This window comes from Poecilia formosa, unplaced genomic scaffold, assembly GCF_000485575.1.
Source record: "Poecilia formosa unplaced genomic scaffold, Poecilia_formosa-5.1.2 Scaffold293, whole genome shotgun sequence".
NCBI lineage: Eukaryota > Metazoa > Chordata > Actinopteri > Cyprinodontiformes > Poeciliidae > Poecilia > Poecilia formosa.
In genome coordinates, this window is record NW_006800232.1 from 753678 (window position 1) to 775132 (window position 21455).

At 40.2% G+C, this 21455-nt stretch overlaps 1 protein-coding gene across 2 annotated transcripts; it reads left to right on the plus strand.

The window, feature by feature from the left end:
- Positions 1 to 2172: 2172 nt before the first annotated feature.
- Positions 2173 to 21414, plus strand: LOC103151826 (uncharacterized). 2 transcript variants are annotated; one of them, XM_007572063.2, is made up of 14 exons: positions 2173 to 3555; positions 10764 to 10814; positions 10907 to 10945; positions 11036 to 11116; positions 11636 to 11743; positions 11825 to 11884; positions 13356 to 13403; positions 14043 to 14267; positions 16149 to 16199; positions 16304 to 16414; positions 16515 to 16568; positions 16665 to 16882; positions 18169 to 19484; positions 19627 to 21414. In XM_007572063.2, exons 1-14 carry the CDS (start codon positions 2250 to 2252, stop codon positions 20162 to 20164), a joined length of 4206 nt encoding a protein of 1401 aa, XP_007572125.1. In that variant the 5' UTR covers positions 2173 to 2249; the 3' UTR covers positions 20165 to 21414. The 2 variants fall into 2 exon arrangements, with proteins under 2 accessions (XP_007572125.1, XP_016537250.1); XM_016681764.1 differs by lacking the exon at positions 2173 to 3555 and adding an exon at positions 6293 to 6586.
- The last annotated feature ends 41 nt before the right edge of the window (positions 21415 to 21455 follow it).

The window sequence follows — 21455 nt, forward strand, 5'->3', positions numbered from 1 at the left end:
CTGTCTCCGTATGTTTGTCACGTAAACACGGGGAACACGTTTCCAGTTCAATCTCGATGATGTAAAATTGGATTGTTATCTCTGTTTCGGCAGCTTGTGCGAATTTATTTAACCTTTTTTTATTATTATTATTCTTTTGGCAACCAAGAGTGCGGTAGAAATGGCACAACATATCGCAATGTTCACCCCAAAATATCAGTGTGATTTTTAAATGTTCATCACCAGCCTGATCCCCAAAGTGAAGAATTGTGATGGTAAAAAAAAATGTGTGAGAGCAGTAGCTTGGAGATCCAACAAACTAACACCCTACACAGGGATTTAAAAGCGCTCTGTGGTAAGGCCAATCTCTCATTTCTCTAAAACATTGGTGAATGACTGCTTACAACAAGCGTTTTTACTCTAAAGACTAAAATTGGAGCACCATTGAGGTGGATGTTATGTTTTCTGCTAAGCATGTACCAAATACAGGTATTGGGATGTGTACCAAAGGTTTAAAAAGTTTTTAAAAGCATTGTTTTAAAGCTTTGTGAAAATCTGATACTGAGATTTGTACTCAGTTTTTTTTTTATTTTTTTTTATGTTTACTCACAGGTTGTTATACTGTGAGAATCTCATGCTTGACCCATGCCTGGTCCTAACCAGTATTTTTAGTCTGACTAAAAGCTTTGCCTTCTCTCCCAGAACCTGCAGCCATAATACCTGGTGTTTGTGGCTAAACAGTGTTGCTGTATAACGTATCTGCAGTGAATGGAAGTAGCTGTAAGTCTAATTTTTTGACATAAATTTCACTACTCGGCTTGATTCTGTTAGAACAGTTTTTTTTTCCTGGTTTAAGTAATTAATTTTTTAAAAAACCGGTTAAAAAAAAAAAAAGCCAACAACGAAATTCAACCCCCGCCAAAATTTCAAAAAATTTAAGGGAAAACCCCCCTTAAAAATGCCTAACCAAATTGAAAAACCTTTGAAAAAAAAAATTGCAAAAAAAAAAAAAAATTGACAATTTCACTTATGGTGATATTCAGAATCTGCTTTATAAAGAGTCTTGAAAGAATGCATAAAGCAAGACATTTGTGGTTTAAAAACCTTTTGCTTTTTTTACTCCCCCAGCAGTTTAATAAGAAAACGATGCCAAATGTATTTGTTGTTTTTGGTGTTGATCAAATATTCTGAGCAGATCATCCCACTAAATTAAAGATTATAATGTTAGGGTCTGTTTTGTAGTGTCAAAGCAAAGTTGAATTTATTTGTCATTTTTAATATACTAGCACACAGGTGTTTTGTTTTATTTATGGGTACCAATTTCAAACCCCAATTCCAAGAAAATTAGCTCTTTATGATTAAGTCTCTAAATATACAAAACATATACAAACAAAGGGTGTGGCTGGAGAGCACGAAATATATTTTTTTTATGAGTCATTATTGCCCGTAACATTTAGCCAAACCAGTTCCAGCACTTCAAAGAGATTGTAGCAGTAGATTGGCATGCATTCTTCTGTTGACACTTGTTTGCAAAACTTATTTTGTTGACCAGATCATGCAAGCGCGCTTAAGAGAAAAGAACTGCCTATGTGGAATTATTGACAAATCCGTGTATAAAACCCACAGCTTACATAGCAGGTTATGTCTGGAGATTGAATATTTAAGGGAAGTGTTGCCCCAGACTACATCCTCTTGCATTGTGTGAAAGTCCTTGGGTGGAAGAGATAGTATTGAATCAGCTGACTGTGTTTTCATGTTGCATGTTGCAACAATGCAAATAATAAACTACTGTGATGATTTCAGTATTTAGTATCCTTCTGCATCAAAGAATATCTGTTTTTGGTCTTTTATTTTTAAATGACAAAAAAAAAAACAGCAAAATATCAGAAATATTTCTGAAACTAATTCCTATTCAAGTCATTTAGATTTTTTTTTGTTTTTTTGTAAAGCAAAAAATAAATAAACTTTACATAAAGTAAATGAGAAATGGCTCCTGACTTCACAGTTGTGCAAGCTTTACAAAATTTCACTTCCAACTACTATTAATACCGCGTATGACGTTGCCACCTCCAGTCTGGTGCATGCATTCCCGTCGGTTCTGAAGCAGACCTCCCACTCCAACCATGAAACACCACCCCCACTCGATTTGAAACCTCCTCCTGGACAAAAGCAGTGTCCCTTTAAAAAAAAATACATACGAAATCTATCGTCTTGATCAGATGGCATCTCACTAACTGGAGCTGGATGCCTTGGCGGCCGGTGTCCACATCATGGCTCAGTTCGCCGAGGTCCTGAACCAGGTGAGGTCGGTCCTCACCGTGGCGCTGCCCGGTGAGGTTCACGCTCTGCTGGAGGGTCTGGTGGAAGAGGGGATCATCTCGGAGGCATACAGGAACAGTTTGAATCTGCACTGGCTCAATGATGGCATTGTGCCTAAATTCACGAGCAAACCAGGATGCGTCGAGCTGGATGAGGACTTAAACACTCCAGGATCCGTGGCTCAGTTGGACCTCAACCAAGAACCGATGAGCCGAGTGAGAACAAGCGGATCGAAATCTCTCGCTGGTGACCACAATGTGGAACAAACAGAATCGGTCTCATTAATAGAGGAACCAAACAGCACAAGATTTACCCTGGAGAAGAACAAGTGGCTCCAACATGAAATTCTGCAGCAAAATCAGGAGGAAATGCAGGATTTATTGGAAGAAGTTCTAATGGACATGTCCTACTTCAACCAAGACCCTCTTTCCTATGACTGCACTCTCAGATCCAGTGATGAAAAAGCAGAACTGCTGAGCGGTGCAAGGAGTGAGCCTCCTAGTGATAATGAAAGCATAAACATGGGGAATGAGGAAAGTGAGGAGGTGTGGTTACAGCAGCTAGAGGAATCGGCCAGGAGGATAGCTGTTCCTCTGTGGCAGAACTGGGACAGAGGGAGAGGGATGTTGCAGACCCTGCTGCCCTGTGGGCCAAGCAGCTGCTCAATAAGCGACAGGATGATGCTGGAGGGTGAAGCCCAGAGTGTCGTTTTGGACAAGGAGGAGGAAATGGAGCTTGCAGCCGCTTGCAGTTCACTTGACACCTGCGTTGGCGACTTTGAGTGTGAAGAGCTGAGCTTTGCGTGTGACACAGACGCAGGCAAGTCAGAACGAGAAGGGCTTCACTTCTCTACCCTCAGCGGGGTTGCTGTGTTCAACGCGGACGACTTCAGGATCCTTGGAGCGACAAGAAACGCCTCACCTGTTGAAGCCTGCGAAGCAACAGAGGCGGGATACATCACCCAAATACTGGAGGGCCAATTCGACGTTCTGTGTCCAGTTGGCAAGACTTCAGACAAAGTGGATGACCTGGTCTGTTTCACACCAGATGCACCATATCAACAATGTGGAACACAGTCAGGACTGTCTGAAGCCACTTTCAGGGACCTGCTCCATTCAGATGTGCCTGAAGACAGCAGAACTGTTCTGCAAAATGCCTCTCACTATAGTCTCGCAGAAGGATTTACAGATTACCTAGAAGATGCAGAAATGTATAACCAAGATGGAGAATTCCAAGAAAAGACGGATTTACATTGTGGTAAGTTTGTTCATCATCATCATTTAAAGTATTTGGGTTCAAATTACAGGTAAATGGGACAGCTGAGAGTTTCAACGTTTCGAATCCTGAAAAAAGTGGTTTCGATTTTAACATTCCAGTGTTAGTATGGCTAGATCCTGCAATCCTCTATTCTCTGTGCTCTTGATCTTATTTAAGTGGAAAACCAGGAGTTTTCTGTAAAAGCAAATATTCTATTACTTGTTGGAGAGCTTTTTTTTTTCTTCTCCTCTTGGGTATATAGGTACTTTCCATTTCCCCCCCTCCTTTTATCCAGAACCGAAAGTCTGCCTTCTGTTGACTTGTTAATCTGCCAGGCAGTTTATTTTTGGTGAACGCCTTGTGGGGATGGTAGAGTTTACTTTCAGTTTCAACTTGTGTCAGCGAGTGGTGGGCTATGACTTCTTAGATCCCTTTCAGTTTTATTCAGCTCTTGGATAATCTGTGATTCAAAGCAGACTTTCTGAATTAAACGATTGTAGGGAAGTACTGCAAGGTTTTATCAAAGCCAGTGGCGTTTTAGGAAAGGTCTTCTGAGGACAGTTTAAAAAAAAAAAAAAAAAAAAAAAAAAAGCACATGATATCAACTCTTAGATTTTAACCATAGCAAATCCGGATTTTGTAAAACCTATTAACACTTTTCACTAAACCGGGTTTTTGCAGGGGACAAAGTCCAAATAGTTTTGGCTCATCAAATATTTCCGGCATGCAACTCAGTAATGTGGATACAATCAGCTTTCCCATAAGTCTCCTGCTGTGGTTTTATTTATTCTCAATTGCACATTTTGTTGTACACAAATAAATGATAAAGATGTTTTCAGCACTGTTGTAAACATTAAGAGCTTAGAGGCAAAAAGGACGCTGCTAAAGGTGAACCGGTATTAGTTTGGGTGATCCTACCCATATAGGGAGTTGTTATCTTTGGTGAGCAAGCAGGGTAGGTACTTTCCGCGCAACACCTGTGCTGCTTAGTGTTATTTTAGGTCAGATGAACTGTGTGTGTTGTTGGGTTTCTTGCAAGAAATATGATTTTAGGAGTTCAAACATTGGCACCACTGTATCGAGAAGAAATAAGACAGTTATTTATGATTAATAGTCGTTAAAACCTTTAGATGTTTCCCAGTTTTAAGCCATGTTTTTAAGCGTGTTGCCATGTAACATGAAATGAAACATTGCAATACAATTAGTTAAATAATCTCAGTCTTAGTCGGCCATATTCCTACAACTTCTGGATGATGGATTAAATTGAACTCCAGGGGATGTTCAGTGCCGTAGAAATTTGTTTTGGTATCTTTACCGTGACTAATACTTCTCAATAACATTTTCTCAGATTTTCTTGTTGTTGTTTTGCATTCATGCCATAATTGTAGCCAGGAATGCTGATTAACCAGTGAGTGGACAGGCGTCTTTACCTAGAATGACTTGAGATACAGTCACTGCATTTTGGCGATATCCTTTACTCTACTAGCACTGACTGGTTGGACCTCTGTTAAATTAGGTCAGTCATTGCCAATGGAGTGGATGCTTATGCAATCACATGTTTCACATTACATAACTGTATGTTATTATTTTTGCAAAAATTAGTTTTCACTTTGACATTAAATGTGTTATTGTATTTTTTGTCACCTAAGCCAAATTTGATCATGACTGATTTTTTAAAACCAATGAAATGGGTAAAACGGCCAAGGGGGCAGAGGAATAGTTTTTATAGGCTTTACAAATAACAGGTGTTATCAGAAAGATATTTAGCAATCCAATTCATAGCAATGGCTGCTTTGTGGGAGCAGACAGTGGATGATTTACACACTCGAGGAGTCCCTTTCAGAATTGTTTTCAAACATGTTGCAGGGATTTTGAGCAGGAGCTGTCTTTTCCAAGGTCGTTCCACATCATCTTAAGTGGATTTAAGTAAGACATTGACGCAGCCAATCCAAGCTCTTCATTATTTCCATTAACATTTTTTTTCAGCCATTCAGTGATAGACTTTCTGTTTTGTTTCAGAACACCGTTTTACCTCGGGGAAAGCCGAGGTGTGTTTGACAATAACACCGAAAAGAGATAGCCATTGTATCCTGCCTGATATCCTGCCCCCAAGGTTTTTAGCTGCCAGTGTGATGATGTCTTTGTTCTGGAATGTTGGGTCTCACTGTACTTAAAATAATAATTTAAAAAAAGGATTTGTAACTCTTTCCACAATAAAGGACAACAATGACTTGAGTTTCACTATAGACTTGGGGACTAATGTGAACTTTTAGCTTGATTTGAGCTTTTTACAATTCTACCGGTTGCACAGGTAATCAAGCCAGGCCATTGAAATTAAAACCAAAATCTATTTACAGTAAATGATTAACAAAGGAGGGCAAAAAGTTAAGTTGTAATTTTAATAAATAAAGATAATAATCTGAGCGTTACCTGTTATTTTCCTCGGTATCTTTGTCTGTTAAAGTTTGTTTTATGGGGTGAGAAAAAAACTAAACAGAAGAAAGAGGACAAATGTTTTCTCACAGCACTGTGTGCAGTTAATCGACAGAGGGAGGTGTGGCAGCTTTGTTTGTTTTTCCCTCAGGTTTATTAGACTCGGTGCTGATGTATGCATATACCAAACCTGTTTTCAACGGCAAATTAAAGTATAGCTGCACCATGATTTTCTTTCTAGAGAGTTATTATTATTCATTTCTTTTATTTCTTGAGTTCTGTTGCCTCTTGTCTGAGACATAAAAACGAAAGTACGGTTATGCATGTGCACGCAGACGATGCGGTCTTGGCCCACCGTGGTGCAAACCAAGCCCCGCAGCTTGGCGTCCTGGTAAAAGTGAAAGCAAAAGCCCATTCAACTGGCAGATGCTGTTGCGCCTATACGCAGTGGGGCTGCGGGTTATCCGAGGATAGGATAGGCTGTCTGGAGCGTTTGATGTGATGTGTGGCATGAAATATGCCACAACATAGAAGAAAATGCAGCAAAATACACGAGAGAGTTCCGAGGTCCTGAGCAGCGTCCAGGGAGACTCGACAGGTAAATTCTTTGTCCTTCATATAACGGGACAGGTTGGGTGCGCATTTTCAACGTGCTTACGCATAGTTAGGGGTCTATGCATAAGACGTAAATATTTTATGCTAATTTTTGGGGGGTAATAAAGAGGAAAATATTTTTGCGTGACTTAAGCTATTTGGTGATTATAATGATCACATTAATTTCAGAAGTTTGTATTTATTTATTTATTTATTTATTTATTTATTTTTTATTTTTTTTTTACCTCGAATAATCCTAAATGCATAGCCATCATTTATTTTATTGTTAAGCCTGTTTAACTTTAAATCCAGAAGCACTAAAATGCGGACTCTATTGCGCATGTATGTAATCAAATCCTCACTCTGGCATGCACAGAAGCAACAACAATTGAATTGCTGGTCGATGAAAGATTTTATTTATTTATTTATTTATTTATTTATTTATTTCGAACAGACTGAAAAGACAATCAAGAAAACAAACAAAACAAAATAGAATAAAACAAACATAAGAAATAAAAATGTAAAACAAATTATTCTGCCCATGCGGGATGATGGGAAATTCAGAGACCACCTGTGTTTTCTCGTTACAACACAGTCAAGGTGAAACTATAACATGGCGGTCGCAAACTTGCGCGTATCTAGTAAGTTGAGTGTGCACAGAAAGTTTTGGACTTTCCCTTTTAAGGATTTAGCTCTGCTCTTTATGAAGGCGCATGGCTGATACGAGCAAACAGATGCGACTTTTGCCCCTAAACTATTAAGAGTTTGACTGTCCAACAATCTGCAAACCCACATTTGGAGTTGATGTGTAGCTCTTCACACACTGGCAACGGGTTTTATTGCTACGCAAATTTAAAAAATAAAAAATAAAAGTACACGCAAGTCCCGAAATTGGATAAACATGCACATATTCTTTGATTTGAAAATAATATTTCACGCTAATCAATGAGAAGCAGAAGGTAGAGGGAGATGTAAATAAAGCCTGTTTTCACTTCCTGCTTTTGACATTAATATGTCGTGTGAGTAAACAAACGTGATGCTAAATTCAGAGCCATGCTGGACTGGGCTGTCAGGTAAAACCCCTTGCTTTTGATGAACAACATCTCTGCTAATGACGTCTCTGGGTTGCTGGACATGAAGACCAAATTTGGTTGAGATTTAATGGGGGGGGGGAAAAAAAAGAGTGACACGTCTGTACTGCCTACATTTCTCCAACGCCACAAATACTTTTTCTGACCTCACTGTCACATTTTAATTTAGAGATGTGAGCAAAGTTAGAAGTTGTTGCCTACATTGTGTCTCTTTGTTAGGCCATGACCACATGTTTACATCCATGCAATGCAATTGAATACTTTAAGGGCAAAAGTAGTATCCAAATGTATAGTTATACATTTATAACTATAAATGTATAGTTGAGTATTTTCATGCATTCTGGAGAGAATTATTTTTTTTGTATTACACCATTTTTCCATTTCTTTCCTATTTTTTGTGTTGACTCTCATAAAAAAAACAATAAAACAAACAAAAACAACTCTGACTGAACTTCATGTGGGATGTTGTTTATTGGAGTCATATAAGCACATTTTCTCACAGAAGAATATGGGTAGAATTAAAGAAATTACTTTGAATGGTCTGTTGTTAAAGTGAATATGAAACGTTAGCCATGTCAGGTATAAGTTAGCTCCAGGCTGCTCCAGTTGCTCGTCGCTGGTGGCAAAATTGATCACAAAATGATCTGCCCCCACTTTCAAACCCAATATTAAAAGCAAAAAATAAATAAATAAATAAATAAATAAAAGAATGTCCAACAAACGCATTTCCGTATATTTTTACTATTGACTTATTAGTTGTGAGAAATCAGATCAACATAAAGATGCAAAGTGACTCTTTGATGAAGTGGATATGTGCAGGCTTGACCTCATAATGGTTTTATTCCCAGTCCATTTTCATCCTCTGCTCTTGTTTAATGATTAAGGACTGTTTACACCTCAGGGAATTTTATAAATCATTCTTTAAAAAGGAGATGCAGCAAAGCTTTGCTAAATTCCAATCAGGGGAAGTTTCTGCGTTTTAATTTTCAGGATGGCTGCTGTCCATGAAAAGGACAAAAATGTCTGTGATGGTGGGGAAGTTCAAGAGAGGACTTATTATGTCATAAAGTCTGTTAACGAAATGTTTGTGCAGCTTTCAAATTACATATTCAATAGAAGATTGGTCACGATTTCAAGATAACGGCGGTAACTCCAAGTTCTACATGCACCAGTGAATTCTGGGTAACTGTATGTGCCATCAATGAATTGTACGTTGAAGAAAAAGCATATTGCCTTACAAGACAACATCTTTTAGCCAATATTAAAAGGTCACATACGCAGTTTGGTGAAGATGATGAGAACCTCAGACAGTTTGATGAAGCGTGTCTAAAACTTCACAAAATTCACGTTTGAATGTCGTCTTTGCATTCATTTAAAGAAGAGTGATCATTTTCCGTCGCAGCTGTTATTTTGTCGTTAAACAGAGTCTCCTTTAGGGCATCGTGTGGCACAGTGGGTTGAGGTCGCAGACCTCAACTCAGCCTTCTGTGTTTCCTTTGCCACATATCTTCGCTCTAATCCCCTCTCTGTCCTCTTCGTGCCTGATTGCTAGTAAATAAAGGTGACTAATGCTGAAAATATTCTTAAAACCAAAACAAAGTGACTCTCCTCTGATCAGTCATTGTGTATGCCAGGCCATTGTTTTGTTTTGGCTGGGATTTCTTTTTTCTATAATATGGGGGGGGTTTTGATTTCCATATAGATAAGGCACTAACTGAGACTGGCATTTTATAGCTTACCTGTCCTGGCATGCCTTATAGTCTTCTATCCAAGTTTCAAAGATCACCTGTTCTGTGTGATCTTTATAGGGTGTGGGTGTGTTTTGGCTTTGTACTGGCTAAATCGAAAGGCAAAGTTCAAGGTGAGATCGAGATAAACAGGAATTGAAAAAAAAACAAAATACCCTGGAGGCTTCATTTCGTTTCCAATAGGCACATTCGGATATTTTCAAACAAACGCCTATAAGCGCACAGTCGTGGCCGTAGACAATCGAGGTCTCTTGAAGTTGGGGTGAGTTTCTGCTTCCGAATAATTCTTGGCCAGAGTTGGACGTTGTTTTCGCTTTTCATTTATCAATAAAATGAAGAATTTGCCTTTCAAATTTCAGCTGGGTGGATCTTCGGCGCAGCCTTACCACAATGCAATTTTAGGCATGTAGGACACAATTGAAAATGTATTGGTATTTAATAAATACCGTTGTATTTATTTAAATTTTGGTACTTTCCTGAATCCCGTCATTACTTGTGCTCCAGCCTCCTCTTTTATTCCCAGCTGACTTTCCAAACATCCTTTAGTGTCCAAACGGGGATTCACAGTCTTTTTATTTTCAGTCTGTCCTTCATTAACCTCTTCATTGCCAACGTCGTCATATTTAGTGCTGTGAAGAAGCATTTGTGTCCCACTACACTCCCTTGGCTTTTGCTTTTTTGTCACATTTAAATGTTTCAGATCATCAAACGGATTATTTATGAGACAAAGATAATCTGATTTCAACTATTCAGTCTACCCCAATGTAGAAATATGAAAATGTCCAATGTGTAAAACAATTGATTTAGTAAGGGAGGCTCCACGGCGACTGCTGGGAAGGCCCACCACTGCTCCATATTTTCTCCATATCTGGGTAATGAATCCTCAGTCTGGTTGCAAATTCTTAGAAATGGGTGTGTAAGAAATTAGGCCAAGCTGTGGTAATACAATCATACAGAAGTGTTCAGATTTGTCTGTAATGCAGATAATAAGCTGAGTTAATACACTTTAATGCATAAATTGCATTGCACCTTTTTGTGAAGAGGCTTGAGTATGTCTGTAGTTATTTTCTGTTGGAAATATTTCTTACTTATCAATATGGCCGTTCTCAAAGATAGAAAGAAAAAGAAGAGACCCGTCCCACTGGTTGGTGGTGGTTAGCAGAGCTGGTTTACTCGGTAAAATGAGTAGAGAATTGCATCGTTGTCATCCAGAAATAGTTCGTGTGAGAAAATGAGCTCAGCCAAACCTGTCTGTTAAAGCGTCTTTTGTAATGTTTTTAATTGGCAGACTTACTCATCAGCCTTTGTGTTTTTCTTACTACTTCTGTGTTTTGGTTGTTAGATGCCAAGATGCAAGAAAACGACCAGGATTCCTCGGGCCTGTTGGATTTGGGTTTGTAGTTTTGATTATTTTCCACCAGTGTTTTACAATATGCCTCCTCCTTTTTACATTAAAACACTCATTATCAAAAATTATGGTTTCAGGTCATATAGCGGACCATTGCTGGGATGATGAATATTTACGTAAGTAGTAAACGTTGACGCTTTGCGGCTTACCTTATTAATTTTGCCCAATTTTTGAAAATGATTCTATTAATAATTATTTATTTGCAGTTTCTCAAATCTTCAGTTTCTCAAATCTGCTCTTCAGTCAAGATCTGGGGCCTGACTGCCTTGATGAAATCACCCGAAACAGTGAGCATCTATTTTGGTTATTGTCTTGTATATAAAAAATAAAAACAAAAACAAAAAGCCCCCAAAAAAGAAAAGAATTGAGCCATTAACTCTTATGATGTGGTTGAGTTCAATATATGATATTGAACTCATATATTCAATATCATATATTGAATATATATGATATATATATATATCATATATTGAGTTCAATATATGATATTGAACTCAAGCATAAATAAATTTTTGTTTTTCATGGACACTGCCATGGGGTCTTTTACTTCATATAAGGAATAAAAAATTTTATTATTATTTTTGTGAGGGTTATTATCTTTCACTTGTGTTTCTGGCTGCTGCCAGAAACAAACACCCTTTGCACCAATTCCCGCTTTGAGTCTTCCAAATTCTCTAGAAACGATACACTTCTTAGCCGTCTTCTTCAGATCCCTTCTGAAAAGGCATGATAAAAACAGCCGTTCCGTCTACTGTGTCTGCTAGCCGCTTCGGTGACTTTTACACTTCCCCTTCTGTGCTCTGCAGGTGACACTCCTGTGGCACTGGAGGCCTCTGATACCGCTAACCACAACGAGCAGAGAGAGCAGTGGAAGCCATCGGACAAAATAAAGCCTAAGAGAAAAAGACAGAGAGGTTAAGAGAGCTCAAGTTTGGCTGTTCAGCAGGCCCGTCTGTAGTGTTTGCTCGTTTACATCTTAAATCTCTCTCTTCCAGATGCTCTGTCCACGCAGTGCACCAATGGAGACTCCAGAGTGAAAAGGCAAAAAGCAACAGGTGACAGATTTCGTTGGTTGCTTGTGATTCTTTGTCTTTTGAGAAATGTTCACGTAAACATGCACACGGTCAAATAAATCGACTCATTGCGCATGGTGACACCCTACGTCTATCTTGATGTTTTATTTCTAATCAGTTATCATCTTTACAGTCAGTCAGATTATTCCAAAGTTCAGATTACTATGTTACGAATAAGTTGGGCAACGACCATATTTTTTTCTGCCCTTCTGTTGGTTGATAATAGGATAAACTTGACCTAGTAAGAATCAGACTTAGGCATAATTCCACGTTCTGTGGCCTCTAAGTCATTATATAATTTTATGATATAACAACTTAGTGGCCTACTTTCTAATCAATTACAAAAAAATAACCATAAAATCACGGTCGCCAGGTAGACTGATGGCAACCATCTTTCTATCTGGTCATAGTGAATGAAAATAACGTCCTATTCAGTACAGGATGGCTGATATAAATTCAGGCTGATTCTGAAATCATTTTATGAAACAAATAATATACTTTTCCTGTTGACAGTTTACATGTACTTAATCTGTAATGTGACACTTCATTACTTTTTATATTGAAGGTGTTGCTGCAGTGCTAAAAAAAAATTCAGCTTGCATCGCTAGTAGCAGTTAGCAAGGTTGCCAAGCACACCAACTCCACTATTTTTCAGCTAAAACACAGTTAAAAATAAAAGTCAGAATGTTTGAATTTACATTGTATGACTTTAGTTTATAATCAGCAATACTTTCCAGTTTAGCAAACCTCATATCATAGTTTGCGAAGTGAAGAAACTCTCTTGGTGAAAGGCTAACAGCTAGTACTTAGCCAGGCTTCTTTAGCTGATTTTAGCAATTTCAAAACAAGTCAAACTTTAAATGTTAACATCTACGCTATTAACAAGTATCAAACTCTTTTTCAAGAGGCTGTTGCTAAGTTCTCTTAACCATAAAAAAATAAATGAAGTTACGCTAGTTGATCTTGTCAGCTGTGTAAATACACCTCTTAGACTGAGGCTCGTCAGTCTACTGTAAAAGCAAACACAAAAGTTTGGATGTTATCTAACACCTGCAGCCTATCCCATGGATATGAACATGTTCAATTGGTTGGGTCATACTCCTCTGACATCTGGAATGATGTCATTTCCAGAATGATGTCATTTCCAGAATGTCCTCATTCTGGAAATGACATCATTCCAGATGGAGTGTTGTACTTGCTGCTGGTTCGCTGTTGTCTACCTCAGTTCATAGGGTTTTTCCAATCACCTCTGCTGAACATCTCTTTTGAATAATTTCTGTTTTAAGCAAAAAATAATGTTCTTAAAAACCTATCACTTGATTTGATGTAAATAAGTGATACCAAACTACTATTAAAGACAATTCAGGTGGCAACAGTCACACTTAGACCACAATTTATTTGGAGATTTATTTTGTTAGTCTGCAGCTGGCTAATCCCCCTGTGTTTTTTACAGAACCACCAAAAACCCAGGAAGAAACTGCTGAGCCACCTGCCATTCATGGTGAGTTTCTCATAGCAACTGAAATTATTTTGAAGGGAACTACATGAATTTCAGTGCATGGATATCCGCTATGCAGCACAGCCAAAAGACTAAAACTGTTTCTGCCACAGTTTTGTTTTTAGAACGTACACAATAAACCATCAAAACTTGATGTGACCTAGATTTCACGGGTCACATGAGCAGGTCACATCTATTCTGCAAAGGAGGTACATGTTGTTTATCTGGGATACTGAAGGCTTAAAGGACTTCTACTCTATGTGACTTGGGTTGTGAAGACAAAGAAAAAGGAAGTTTATTTTGTGATCTGAGATGTGATAAATCAAAAGAAGAACTCTTCCACTGCTCGACTTCCTCTATGTTATTTCAGTTGTACGTGTTAGCATGATGTTAACAGTTTTAGGTGGTAATGGACGTTTTGCTTCTATAACCCTGAAGCTTATAAAGATGACTTTATCTGATCACAGTGCACCTTTAGTGCAGTGCTCTAGCATATTTTTTTTTCTTTGTTTTGAAATTGGAATATAAATCCCTTGTTTCTTGTCATAAGCCTGCAGCCTGGGGAGGCTTTCTGCCCTCCCACACTGAACAAAACCTGTTTGTAGAAAACGGTAACAATCTCACCCTGGTGTCGTTTTGCAGATGCCGAAGCAGTGTCAGTTCCAGCAGAGTCTGTGGGATGCCTTCCCACCACTCCTCCGGGCAACCTGCTCATGTTCCCGCCTCAGTCAGCTAATTCCATTCCCATTCAGTTCATCACAATCCCAGACCCATCTGCTTATAAGGTGGTCCAGCTATCCTCCTCCCCGCCTCCGCTTATTAGGCTCCCGCTCCCGAACACGGCTGCTACGCCAACGTACATCTTCGGTGAGTAAATCTGTGAAATAATCCTGCATGTAAGGTCCAATAGTTAAGTTTATGGTGTTCAGTTTTAGTCGTAGCCAAACAACACTGGCTGGCTGTAAATTTTGCTCACATTTTGCTGTGATCCTCTTACACAGAACTGAACCGGAACATTATTGTCAACATCGTGGATCTATTTATAGATCTCTGATTTGTAGCCAAAACACTTCTGACCAGCCAGGATGTGGACAAAAAAAACATATAAAGATATCCTTGAGTGTCTATTGCTGGGATTTTAACAATGGAGCCTCTGGATCAGAGTTTCTGAAAGTTGGGTCAGAGCGCAACAGAGGGCTGCAAATACTAAGGCCTAAAGATAATATTCACATATTTGTTATAATTTTCACAAATGATTAGGCAAATTAGTAGAATGCATGCAAAAAAATTTCAGCTTTTTATCCTTACAGATTGCTGTTTTTTAATTTGGATCACTTGCAATGTAAGAAGAAGTCAGAGCCAAAACAATAAGATCATGTTTCATTTGAATGTTTCATAACAACAAACCCGCACCCTTTTATGGCTTCCCAGCAAAACTTCATACAAGTAGAGCAACATTATTCAATTCACCTGCCAGGCACTGCCCAAGCATTGATACCATTCAAACGTTTTTCACATTTTGTCATGTGACAACAATACATAAAGACCTTATGTAATAGACCAGAACAAAACAGTGCACAGCTGTGAAGTGGAAGAAAATGCATAAATGGAAAACTGTGTCGTACACATATAGCTCTTCGTACTGCTATACCCTTAAATATAAATTCCATCTCAAACATTTACTTTCAGAAGTTGCCTACTCAAAAGCAAGTGTAATTTAATTCCATTATAAATACAGTTCATCCGTAAAAGGCGTTAGACGTTTGCTAGAGGACATTAGAGGGCAAACAGCCTCATGCAGCAGACAGGTCAGGGCTAAAGCTTTGGAGACATTTAAAGCAGCGATATTTCACAGAATGCAGTTCAGTCTGTCATCCCAAAACAGAAAGAGTACTACTACCAAGACACGCTCGAGCCTCTTTTGATAGGCAGCAGAACGTTGATCAGAGAAGTGTCCACTGACCCGAGATCCTCAGAACGTTGACAAAACACATATCCATGCAGCACTCAACAAATCTGAGAAAAAGAGTCCAGCAATGAACTTTGTGGGCTAAATACTGTGTGGCGGAAAGATTGTAATGCACATCAACCAAAACACACCATAAACAACGGTAATGGAAGCATGTTGATGGTAGGACTGATTGGGATAAATCACCGTAGAAAATCACAAAGACCCTATGCAACTAGAGCTGCAAGTGAATTTATTTCAAAGCATATTCATGTACTAAAATGGCCAAATCACAGTCTGTGCTTAAATCTAATCTGGAATCTGTCACATAGCTTAAAAACTGATGTTCACAAACACTAACCTTCTAAATCGATCCCTGGTAAATCTGGAACCGATTACCTAGTAACATGACAGTTCAAAGAGATATTTTCACTAGATAAGGTTTTCATTCATATTATACCAGTTACGATTTTCACACGTCTGACTTAACTGAACAGGAAATATCTGAGAGATTTCACCAGTCATAGAGCATGTTGCTCACTTTGACCACAAGCTACACACATAAGTAGAAACTGTACATGTCAACACAAACTTCTTACAACTGCACCCAAAGTTTAAAGAAAAGATGTAAAAAATGATCACTTTATGGGCTTGATGCAAACATCCCATTTGTCATTCATAATAGATGTGGATGTTTTTAACATACTTTTGTCTTTAGCCGTCTCAAATTCATCAGATGAATGTTAGGCAGCTGTTTGCAGTGAATAACCGCTGTCTTCTCTAATCCTGCTTCCCGTCAGTTCCTAATCCCTCTCCGACCCGCAAACGCCAGGTTCCACCCCTCTCTCCAGGTGAGCATTGCTTTTTATCTTAATCTTGGGATTAATCTTGAGACATTCATGTGCCTTTGTGTAAATATTAATCCGTCTGTGTGATTTTTCTCTTGCGTTTGTAGCGGACGGTGCAGTGGCGCCCTTCCTGATGAGTTCAATCCAGCCAGGTTCCATGTCGGACACAGCCAGCAAAGTCACGACCCCCCCTGCAGCTCCTCTGTCCCCCACAAACGGTAAGCTTGAGTGTGTTTCTCAGACCCTCAGTCCATGCTGGGTACATTTTTTTTTTTACCTTTCTACAACATAAAAACAACACAACTTATTTCATTTCAGAGGTATCCCCATGTAAGGAGTCGCCAAAGTCCCCTGTGGTTGTGGAAATCCCCCGTAAGTCTGCTTCTGCAACTTCCTCTCATTGCTCCCCACAATTATTATGCCTTGTTGAATAAATTGGCATTGGCTTCACTTGTTTTTCCTCTGCAGAGGCTGTGAAGGACTACATCCAGCAGTCAAAAATACACATGAGTCAGGTCTGCCAGGATATGGAGGCAGGCCTGAGGATGAACGCCCATTACGTGAACGTGAGTGTGAGCCAGAGAGAGATCGCTCGCGCTGGGAAAAACACGAACAGATGTCTGGACAAGGAGCTCATCATAACTGGAGACATAGACCGCCAGAAGAACTCCATGGGACAGAGTCAGGTAAGCGTGCTTCTTTTATAGACTAGTAATTTAGAAAAAACAAAACAAAAACAAAAAAACTGTGAATTGTGGCCATGACAAAAGAAATATCATTGAGGAGCTGGACGTTATGGCTTAAAAAAATGAAGTAAGTAAGTGTAGTGGGATCCAGCCTACTGTCACAGATTCGCCTCGTAGCAGATTTTACTGTGGAACATAATTCCAGATGAGTGGAAAATTTGCGTATTTTTTTCATTTACATATTCTAAAGAAAATACATCTTGCAGTGCTGGAATACATAAGTGCAATGCTACTTGAGAAGCCAATGGCTGCTGATTACAAAGCAACCAATCCAGGAGTGCCATTCATTGGCTGTACCCTCAAGAGCGGCGATAAGCAGGAGAAGGTCTTCTGCTAAGACGGTGGGCATTTATGCATATTGGAGTATATTTGATAAAGTATGAGTAACAGTAGTAGACTCTGCAAGTATTAGCAGAAAAATAAATACCTACCTGAAACTTAAAATGATCAGTAAGCCTGCAGGAGAGAGCTTGGAAACCTGAGTGAGCTCTTGCAGCAGGCTGACTCACAAGAAACATGATTTAAGAGATGCAGCAGTAATAAATTCATTGTATCTAAATGGTAGCAAAATGCAATAAATTTCCCAAGCGTGCTGCACCTACGGCAAGGATTAGGTGTGAGCAAATTCAGGAAGTTGCAAAATAAAACCGTAGAGTTGGCACAAGAAAGAGATCGCCCTTATGAGCCAGGAATGGTCAGGCTGAAGTCATACAGTCGACGCTTGGTCACATAGTTGTGGGACATTTGTTTTCGCACACACCCTTCCAGGTCCACAAAGCACACTGAGTCAAACTCCTGGGAAACCTCTTTTTGCAGTGTGTCGTGGTGTTTTTGCGCAGTTTACAGTGGCATTGAAATACATCGACAGGTACAATATGGAAAGAAAAGACTGTTTACAAGCTCACAAGTTTGGAGGAGGAGGAAATAAGGACTGACGAGCTGCAAGATCTCATTTTTACTTTTCCACACCCTCTGGCATTTCCTCTTTAAAACTATCTATCCTGCTCTCGGGCCAAAAATAAAAAAACTGTTCCTGGAAGTTGAGTTCTCTGAATGTTTTTCACATAAACAAACACGACTACCAAATTCTGACCGATCACACAATAACTCTGCATCCAGAGAGGGACGACGAAAAGTTGAGCAACTGGCGCAATTGCAACAATGAGAACCGACCCATGGCACTTTGTTCCTTTGACTAAACGAATGTGTGTTTGTCTTTTTTTCAGATCTTTGACAGCCTGAATGGGAAACGCTACAACGTGCTGTTTGGCAATGCTGGCATGGGGAAAACAACCGTGATCAAGAAGCTGTGTCTCGACTGGTCCATAGACTGCATCCCCCAGTTTGACTTTGTCTTTCTATTAGACGGCAAACAGCTCGCTTTAACGGAGCCCGTCCACAGCCTCCAGACGCTGCTGCTCAGTCAGTCCTCCTTCGCTCCACGCTGCGCGGACCCTGATGGGGTTTACGCTCAGATCCTCGCAGCTCCTAAACGGGTGCTTATCGTTTTCGATGGGTTTGACGAGCTGCGGCACTACGAAGTCCTGCTCCAAACTCAGAAGAAGGAGTTGGTAGCCTCGCTGCAAAAAGACAGCAAAGCCCAGGCCTTCACGGTGAAGCAGCTGTTCTCCAGCATCCTTCAGAGGGTCCTGCTTCCAGGCTGCACGCTCCTCCTCGCCACCCGCCCGAGAGGCACGGCCAGCCAGTTGCTCCGGCGCGCGGACAGCTTTCTGGAGGTCTGCGGCTTCACTCCAGCGAACGTGGAGACGTACGTCTCCCAATACTTCTCCGATCCTGGACTTAGGGAATCTGCTTTGGACTTCTTAAAAAGCAGCAGCTACCTGAACCTCCTCTGCTGGAACCCGGCTCTCTGCCACTTGGTGTGCGCAGCTTTGGAACAGTGCAAAAGCGAGGCTGCCTTACCAAGAACATTAACTGCACTCTGTCACAAGGTGCTCTGCTTGAAAATGGAAAAAGACAGAGGAAGCACAGAGTCACTTCCTGAGGCCAATAAAATGAACACAGTTGAACCCATGGAAAATACAGACATTTCTAGCAATTCTCAGGGGAGGAGAGTACAGAAAAATAATCGCACAAGGCCCAGAGCGGTAGCGTGCGCTGCTTCTGGTAACCAAAGAGCAAGGAGGACGAAGGGACAGAAGAAACTGGATGAGGAGAACGTGTGCGAGGACACCATCAGATCAGAGCTGCTGTCCCAGCTTTGCTCTATAGCCTGGGAGGGGGTGAAATCCAACTCATCTGTTGTTCCCAAAGGACGAACTGTCTCCACCCAACTCAGAGCCTTCAGCTTGAGGACGGGCCTGCTGCTTTCTCAGTCCCTCATGAGAAGGACGCCCTCCAAAGGAGAGGAGACGGAGGGAGGAGGACAAGTTAACAAAGGGATAGAAAAAGTAGAGAAGGAAGAGAACAGAGAAAAGGGAGGAAACCCACAAACGTCTGATGAATGTGAAGATGGGATCCTGTTGTGGGCTAATCCTTTCCTTCAGAGTTACATGGCTGCTGTCCATTTGTCTTTGTCAAGGTAACAAGGAACTCTGGCCATAAAAATAAAAATTTATCGCCCACAGGCTTCTGCTGTTATTTTCATCTCTCATTATTTTCCTTTTACTTTCAGTTCTGTTTCTTCATTTCCCTCACCCAGTTCAATGTTTGTCTCTGCCCAGGACTGTGACAGACCACTCCTTTCTCCAGACCTTGCCTTTCCAGATGGGAGCCAAAGGCCGACGGAAACCACAGAGGGAGGAGATGGAGCTGACGCAGCGGATCGCCGCAGGCCTCCTGTTCCACAACAGGACAGAGCTACAGAGTCTTCATTCATACTCGGAAACGGTCTTCAGGGACATGGTTGCCAGTAAGCAGGCTTTGGTGATGAAACACCTGGAAGGTCTGTGCTTTGGGGATTTGAGTTCAGCTCAGATCCTGGAGGCGTGCAACTACGTCTACGAAGCAAGTTTCACGCACCAAGAGAGCGGGACGGACACCAGTGCCAAAATGCTGACCCATCTGGCATCAAATCTCCCTGAACTCCTAACATTTCGGGGCGTTCCCCTCAACCCGCCAGATGTGTTCACAGTGCAAAACGCTCTCAGGGCGGGCGGGGCTGAGGGCAGGAGCTTCTGTTTGGATCTGGAAGACTCTGGGATACAGATCTGTGGACTTAGGACGTTAGTGGCCCTCAGCAACATCAACACATACAGGTAAAACTAACTTCTTCCCAAAATGATTCAAAATGACCAATTCAAGAAGTGAAATCATTATAATTTGTGTAGTCCCACACTTTTCAAATTGCAGTGTTTTGAAACTCAGTGTCTCTCAGGGGAACTTTTGGAATTAGTTATTTGTAAGCTTCATAAGCAAACGTCTGAAAATCAGCCACTGTCCTCTCCTGCTCTCACATGAGAGAGGTTTGACCTGATAGACCGGCCCACCGGGTCACGTCTGCACGTCTGCAGTTAGCAATAGTCGCCTCACTCTTGCCAACTCAGCAACTTTCTTGCTTTATTTAGCGACATTTCAGAAAAAAAAATTGTTATAGGCCAAAATCAGAATCATCGGGTCAGAATTTTTAAAGATGGGCAATCAGTGACCGGCCAAAAAAACTGCAATCGGTGCACCGCTATATTAGATTTCAATTAAGAGGGATGCAGATAATGTTACATCCAGAATTTAAAAGGAGAATCCAGAGCATCGCTACCACCATGCTAGGCTAAAGAGTCTCACAAAACGGTTGCAGCTTGCTTTTTCTTTGACCCGCTTCACAATATCGTCTCAGCCATTAACTTCTTCAGCTTAGATTTGAAGTTTAGTAGAAACAGAGGCAGATACAGGACTGTGGGAATGGTTATGATGGGATCTGCAGAGCCCACATATACATCATCATTGTTTTTCATAAGTACAAAGTTGTTTTAATGTCTGCTTTGATTCAAGTTTTATTATTCTAGCTTGTCCCGAAAATGTGCACGGTAAATGCAAATGCAGCATAAAATGTTAATGTTCAAAAAATAGTTAGGTTAATGAGGACAGGGGTGATGTTTCATCCAAAACTTTCAGTTCAAAGCACTAGCAGTAACAAGTCAAAGCAAATAGCAAACATAGATCAAATGTATGTTTTAGTTTTATTTACCTCCTGTGGCTGAACTTGAAATTACATTAAATCCAAAGTTCCTACATACCAAGTCGAAATAGTTTAATGAAATGCTAACTACCGTTAGCAATACAAGCTAACGATATACTGTAGCAGGCAAAGTACTGCTTGAAAGTATTAACTGCTTGACGTGATGACAGAATACCACAGCTGTCATAGCATTTAATTTGATTGGTTTTTGAGGTTAGGTTGAGAGAAAATCTTTCCATTTGATAGAAGTCCTGAGAAATATCTTCGAATTTGGACTTTACCAGATTGCTTTGATTCTCTGGCCATTTTTGTATCTCCGTAAAAAAAAAAAAAAAAACATGACAAACGGATGACGTTTAAGGAAAGTTCTGCCACTCT

Coding starts and splice junctions, on each gene's coding strand:
- LOC103151826 (XM_007572063.2), top strand. CDS start 2,250: ATGGCTCAGTTCGCCGAGGTCCTGAACCAGGTGAGGTCGGTCCTCACC. Junction 3,556..10,763: donor AAAGACGGATTTACATTGTG/GTAAGTTTGTTC, acceptor TTTGGTTGTTAG/ATGCCAAGATGCAAGAAAAC. Junction 16,569..16,664: donor TGTGGTTGTGGAAATCCCCC/GTAAGTCTGCTT, acceptor TTTCCTCTGCAG/AGGCTGTGAAGGACTACATC.